This window comes from Egretta garzetta, unplaced genomic scaffold, assembly GCF_000687185.1.
Source record: "Egretta garzetta isolate BGI_Z169 unplaced genomic scaffold, ASM68718v1 scaffold332, whole genome shotgun sequence".
Classification (NCBI taxonomy): Eukaryota; Metazoa; Chordata; class Aves; order Pelecaniformes; family Ardeidae; genus Egretta; species Egretta garzetta.
In genome coordinates this window covers 644,866-651,908 of record NW_009258879.1, presented here as the reverse complement: position 1 = coordinate 651,908, position 7,043 = coordinate 644,866, and the positions used below count along the sequence as shown (strand labels likewise).

The 7,043-nt window shown below is 43.5% G+C and overlaps 1 protein-coding gene across 1 annotated transcript in view; it reads left to right on the top strand.

The window, feature by feature from the left end:
• The window catches only part of THUMPD3 (THUMP domain containing 3), a 40,604-nt gene extending 35,050 nt beyond the window's left edge, over window positions 1–5,554 (top strand). Inside the window, exons 3-10 of the mRNA XM_009633828.2 lie at window positions 61–138; window positions 641–1,177; window positions 2,302–2,432; window positions 2,854–2,923; window positions 3,309–3,424; window positions 3,602–3,712; window positions 3,955–4,078; window positions 4,344–5,554. Of these exons, the coding sequence (XP_009632123.1) occupies window positions 61–138; window positions 641–1,177; window positions 2,302–2,432; window positions 2,854–2,923; window positions 3,309–3,424; window positions 3,602–3,712; window positions 3,955–4,078; window positions 4,344–4,475 (1,299 nt within the window). The 3' untranslated portion in view covers window positions 4,476–5,554. The remainder of the gene's footprint in view (window positions 1–60; window positions 139–640; window positions 1,178–2,301; window positions 2,433–2,853; window positions 2,924–3,308; window positions 3,425–3,601; window positions 3,713–3,954; window positions 4,079–4,343) is intronic.
• The last annotated feature ends 1,489 nt before the right edge of the window (window positions 5,555–7,043 follow it).

Sequence of the window (7,043 nt, the reverse complement as noted above, 5' to 3'; positions counted from 1 at the left end):
GCCAGCGGGCACGGGGCCCCTGCGCCGCCGGTGACGAGCCACCCCGCTTGCTCCTTCTAGGTCCACCGCCTGAGGTCCGTGGACAATCTGTTTGTCGTTGTGCAGGAGTTCAAAGACTACCAATTCAAAGAAAACAAGGTGAGTTACTCCTCAGTTTTCAGTCGGTCCTCGGTCTTTGAGTGGGGTTTTTAATGTAAGACTAGTTTCAGAAAGTGTTCTGTTTCAGGAGCAAGGGGTGGTTTTTTCTTTTCTTTGTGATACTATCCCTGTTCCTCTTTGCTGGCTTGTAAAATGGAGGTGCAGCCGTGTCGTCTAACATCGCTTCTTCAGCTAAGTACGTGGCACGGGCAAAACCCAGGATGAGAGCGGATCCGTGCCTGTAGGGCACAGGACAGTAAAGCACCGCTTCGGCCGCTTAATTTCGCATTAGCTCTTTATTTGACAAGGTAAATGATGAAATACTGTGGGGCCTGTGGGTTTAAGTGCAGCTGAGTTTAGTTACGGCAAAAAATCGCACAAAAAGCTTTGCTTAAGTGTGTAGTGGGTGACGTGTTTAGGAAACGAATTTGAGAGACGAAAGGGTAGCTTTTGTTGAAGGGATGGAATGGCTTCAAAGCACAACTTTTTTTGTCTTTTAAAGGAAGATGCTTTAAAGGATTTGGAAGATTTGGTTAAAAAACTGCCTTGGACTGATCCGTTGAAAGTTTGGGAGCTGAACAACAGCTTAAAGAAGAAAAAGACAAAACGCAAAAAGCATAATCTGCAGAGTACCGCAAGCAAAGAGCAGCTGAATGACGATGGAGCAGAGGAAGGAACAGATCAAAAAGACGCCAGCAAACAGGAGGACTGTGCCCAAAACGCTGCGGGGGCAGAACCCGCTAGCGGCCAGGATACAGAGGAGACACGAGGAGTGGCCTCCCGAAACGGGGAGGAGGAGGAGGAGGATAATGAGCAATCGGATGCCAAGGACGAATCGCAGGCAGGTTCTGGGAGCGAGACCAAGGCTGGTGACGGCGAGACCAGCGAAGGAGAGGCGAAGGTGTTGAAGTTCCGCGTTACGTGCAATAGAGCAGGAGACAAGCACAGCTTCACCTCCAACGAGGCCGCAAGAGACTTCGGCGGAGCTGTGCAGGAGCACTTCCAGTGGAAAGCCGACATGACTAACTTTGATGTAGAGGTATAGTGTTGTGCCTCGGAAATGCCTACATTTCTGTGGTAAAAATTCAGAGTTCTTAATTCTGATGCTTAGAGATCTCCAAAGTGCCTTCAAAAGATGACCCTGGAACTGAAAACCGGCCGTGCTGAAATCACAGCCTCCTCAGCAGCATTCGTTTCCTTGGCACGATATGTGCATCCTCAGATCCCACCGCTTGCAAGCGCTTTGGCTATCCATGATAACAATCTCTTTTGTGCCCTGGTGTAGGCTCCTCTTCCTCGGGTCCCTCTCCCGCTCTGCGAACGCTGTTGTCATCTCCTCAGGTTAACTGATTAACGTCACTACACCCAGTGCAGCTGAGCTGGTGCTCAAAAGCTCTGGTCCCGGGTATTGCCTCCTCCCGTAGTGTTTGGTCTTGTTCATATTTAAATACAACATAGGTGCCTTCTGCTTTACTTTTCCCCCCATTAAATCTTTCATTAACCACTGCTCTATATTGGTGCAAGGTAACAGAAGATATTCTGTCTAGAAGCTGTAGTTTTATGGGTGAGGGGGACAAAACCATGTTAACAGTCCAGTGTGTATTTGTTATCGTGGGGAAAACAGAGATTTGGAAAGGACGACCCCCAGGCAGGGGCATCGATGGTGCGGGAGCACCATTTTCAAGGGGCAGAAAAATGAAGGTTTTCTTGCGAGGCTGTTAAGGGCTGGCCCTCTGCTCTAGAACAGTGTTTTCCTCTTCCAAAGGAATATGGTGGAGGGGGCCAGGAATGTGGGTTTTATTGCTGCTTTGCCAGTGCTTCACTGGGACTTGCAGGACTTACCTTACTTCTCCCCCATACTTATAAGCCAAAGCTTTTTAAAAGTCAGCATAACGGTTCTAGCACTTTCTGAAGTCTTGTGTAAAAGATTCCCCGTGAATGAGAAAATGCTCATTCCCGTTCTGTGTGAAGGAGAAAATGTGTGAATGCTTTCCTGAATTTTGTCCACCGTTGCCATTAAAATGGTGCATTGCTTTCCTCCCAGGAGTGCTCCTTCCTGCATAGCTCCTGGTTTTTACCGTCTGAGGTTTTCACACGGATTTACCAAGCATACTATGGGAAACTTCCGTTACTCCTGGAATTTAGTTCAAGTTTCTTCTTTAGGTTCTTCTGAATATTCACAGTAATGAAGTAGTCGTGGGCATCGCATTAACTGAAGAGAGTCTCCACAGAAGAAATATTACGCATTTTGGACCCACAACTCTCCGTTCAACCCTCGCTTATGGCATGCTTAGGTCAGTGCGATTGCATAGTAGCATATTATTCTCAGTTAACAAGTCATTTTGTTTTGGGAATTAGATCCTTTATCCCCCCACTGCTTCCTCAAAGCCATTTCTGTTAACTCTTAAAGAAAAAGAAAAAAAAAAGCATAGTTACGGGAACAGTGTGCTTGGTAATTAGCAGTGGATCTTTTCCAGCTAATAAACATTTGCTGTGAAATTTGCCGATTTCCAAAACACTTCATCACATTCTTGAAAGTATTTCACAGTGTGGATGCTGATAAAATGCTAATTAATGAATGGAAAAAGTAACCACAGAGAAGGTTTTTTGTTAGAAGGGTAGAATCAGAGTGATTAAAATAGTTCGGTTTTCCTTCCTTACTGAAATCCACATTTTTAAGACTTTTCTCACTGTAGCTTTTTCTCCTTTCCTCAGACTCTGCGATCCACAGCCGACGGATATCATAGTTGATCCCATGTGTGGTACAGGTGCCATACCAATAGAGGTGATTCTTCCTTTATTTTTGACCTTAATAAAACGTGACAGTATCTGCAGCTGACTACCACGTGTCAGTTTTCTTGGTAATAACGAAGGAGCAATCTCCAAAAGTATCTCACCAACTTTCAAAGAGGCTCAAATACACTTTTTGTACATGACCTCATTTCCCTTCCCAAACCTGTAGCAGGAAGAAACTAAATCCAAAAGTATTTTGAGCCTTTAAGGTGCGTAATACCTGTAACCCGTACCTGTTACAGAATTTTAAAATCATTGACATCCACTTCCAGCTGCTTTGCTGTATTCTGTCATATCTGAGTAATTCTTCTGTTTGCTTTGTTTTAAGGTAAGTGATGTTGATGCTGATGTTGCTTATTACCAATATTTCCCCCCAGGGAGCTACGGAATGGCCTAGCTGCTACCATATTGCTGGTGATAACAACCCACAAGCTGTAAAGAGAGCAGCAAACAACATCTGTTCTTTACTAAAGAAAAATGAGAATAAGGAAAGGTGAGAAGAGCACAAGGGATTTTCTTTTCCTGTAGTATTGTATGTAGAGATGCCTTGTTGCATTGGACTGTCTTGTTCTTATTTTCCTATTTATTCTTTTGCTAACATTATAGACCTCCTCAATTTAAAGGTATTCTCAGTAAACCGTGTCTGAGATAAACGTCTTTGCACTTGCAGCAGTACATCCCTGGGCATACCCTTAGACATCATCCAGTGGGATATTTGCAATCTCCCTTTGCGGACTGGTTCTGTGGACGTTATTGTGACAGACATGCCCTTTGGAAAGAGGTGAGGTGTCACTGGTAAAGGTACTGCGCTTAACTGCTGCTCCTGCCTGTCCAGGGTTAGGGTTCTCTCTAGTTAGTTACTTCACTCGGCCTAATTAAGAAGTATTGATGTGCTCTCTATTAAAAATGTGGTTTGAAATTAGCAGTAAATGTCATCCTGTATGAGCTAATCCATGTCTGAAAGACCAACGACAGTCAACTACTTTTCAGTTATCAGAAAGGGGATCTTACCTGATTTTGCAGGATAGGGTCAAAGAAGAAGAACTGGGATCTCTATCCAGCCTGCCTCATGGAGATGGGCCGGGTCTGCACACCGGGGACAGGCAGGGCTGTGCTGCTTACGCAGGACAAGAAATGCTTTGCCAAGGTATGTTCTGTGAGAGAAAATCAAACCCTTTTACCCTTGAAAATACATTGGCGAAAAAAACTGTAAGCTGACTTTGTTACGGAAGATGATCTATTTTTAGAGCAGTAATTAGTAACATTTAAACGCAGTTTTGGACCTGAAGAGTCACTTGATGTTGCCATCAGATGTGATTTAGAATAATCAAAAATAACTTCTAAGGTAAATTTACCCTTGTTATCATATCTTGAAGCCACGACCACTCTTTGGCTGTTTTTTTGGATTGTAGGCCTTGTCACGAATGGGACACATCTGGCGCAAGGGTCAGACTGTATGGGTGAACGTGGGGGGACTTCATGCTGCAGTGTATCTTCTGAGACGCACCTGGGAGAGAGCAGAAGAAAAAAGATCATTCTGGTAACCTGCGTGGAAGAAGGCAAGACACACCTCCAGCGTTTGTCCAATAGCAGTCTGGTAAATCAGACACTGGAGAACATAGGTCTGCCATTTCCTAAGGAAAAAACCCAAACAACCTGTGTAGAAATTGTGTAACATGAATATGAAACCAGGGATCAACTTGTGAGCTACCAGTTGTACTATGCGTTCTGAAACCTTGTTATTTAAATCGCCTCTTTCCTCCCTGCCACCCAAACTGAAACTGAGTAGTGGAATTCGCAGTGCTTTCCTTTGCCTGAGTCTTCTCTACCACAGCCATTGTATTTTTCAGTTAAATGTTTTGTTTTCTCTGTGTGTAGTAGAAAACATATTGAGGCAGCTTTGGAGGTAACAGTTGATTTATTTCCCAAACTGTAGAAATCGTATATGTATCTTACAGTGACTAACAGAACTACTAAGACTGTTGTCTTGAAGGGTTTAGAGGCAGTATTTCTTCAAGGTAGGATTGTTCCAGACTGAAGTTTTCTAATTCATACTGCTGCCCAAGGGTAAACCACGATAATAACCCAGTATCTGTTCTTTATGGTCTGGTAAGCAAATGCCAGTTAGCAAACAGTATGCTGATGCTACTGTTTTTCTTACCTCTGACTTCAACTTAGTGCTAATTGTTAGTAAATATCTAATCCATATTTTAATGTACCACTGCCAAGGGTGAGGGGGGTAACGCACACAGCCTTAGCAAACTGTCGGTAGTTACTGTTTGAGAACAGAGATACTTTTCGCAATTACATGAAAAAGTTTGTGTTTTCAGTGTCTACTGTGGACACAGCAAGGAGGCAATATGTTTAAATTTATTAGGTGACTTAACTGTGCTAGTTATGCCACAGTATTTACAGAGATATATTACCTGTTGAATAACTTGAAGTTGCAAGTATTTTTTCTTCTGTAAATGTACTGTGATTTCTCAGGCCTCTTGCTCATTGCTCATCGGAGGCTGAAAACACTGGTTACCCGTTTGCCATTGTCATTGGAGTGTGTTCATGCTAAATCTGTGTAAGTGTTTGGAGGTGAATTAACAAGTATTAAAGTTTTAGAAGTTTTGCATAGGAGAAAAGTCTTAATTGCATTCTTTTTCTGTTCTGTGTCCAGTAAAGGATAATGCAGCCCTTTAATTACTACACAGTTGTCTTTCTGGATAAAATAGTGCCAACAGCATGTGTTTAATTCTTCCCCACGCTGCATGGTTCATATGACAGTGCCAAGGTGATACACACAGTTGTGGCGTGAGGCAGCTGTCTAAATACTGCTGCTCTAGTGAACTCTGCAACTTAACCTGGATACATTACAGTCTCAAAATGCATTAACACCTTGGTGGTTTGTTACTGTTGGGTTGGGTTGGGGTTTTTTTAGCAGAAAGCCAAGCACAGTAACATTTTAAGATCTTACAGCGTGCATTTTGAAGTATTTTTTTGAGTTAAGAATCAGAGTGAGGTTAGTAAAATGCCAGTCATCCCTTCTGGCCTGAAAGGTGAGGGGGTCATGTTTTGTTTTTTAAACCACAGATAACATTAAATAAATTCTAATCAGATTGATGTGATTTAGCAGACTAGGCTTTAGCTGACATCAGGAGATGGGAACTAAGATTATTGACTGCCACAGAGAATTTATATGTGATTATCAATACTTGTCACACTAAAATTTACAGCCTCACATAATAGTGTCATGTCATAGGAAACCATAAGTTTGAAATAAGGAATGCAGGAAGATGTACATTGGTACATGTATATCTCCGCTCTCTTAGAAAGGTAAATCTGTGCTCTGGGTTGTACAGTTTGAAGCGGTTTCTCTTAAAGATTGCACTTCTGGTTTTATGGAGGATTGGTACCAGACACTGAAGAAGAAGAGTTTTCAGTTAGAACAATCGGCCTCAGTGTTTACGTATGCTGTGTGCAGCACTGTGGGATTACAGGCTTTCTTACAGTATCCATGCTGTGAATTTACTGTTTTCCTCTCATTAGAAGGGAAGCGGGGGAAGTGACATGTCTTGCAAGTGACAAGGTCCAGCAAGTAAACCGCCCTGACAGCAACTATACTGGGAAAAAAACGTAACTGGCAGATGACAGCTTCTCTTGTGTCATACCCCCATCCCTGGAGGTATTTAAAAGAAGGCTAGATGAGGTGCTTAGGGACAGGGTTTAGTGGTGGGATGGCAGGGGTAGGGGAACGGTTGGGCGGGGGGAGCTTAAAGGGCTTTTCCAACCTAGATGATTCTATGATTCTCTACCAACTCACATACCTCTCCCTCGCACGGACAGCGCAGAAATTACAAAGGGACCCCTTGTCTAAGTCTTGTTGCAGAACGTGAAGTATTTTAAAAGAAAAAGAGGATGTGTTGAGGAAAAGGCATTCTCCCGATACTTTCAGCGCTGTAACCTGCAACGCCTGTGGAGAAAAACACGCTAAACCGCGTTGAAACCCTTCAAAAAGCAAAACGCCACCTGAGGGAGCTCACCCATCTTGGCCCAAAGGCCTTGGCGTGCATCGCAGACTTAAAAGCCGTCAGCGGGAAAGCCCTGCAGCGGGATCACCCGTA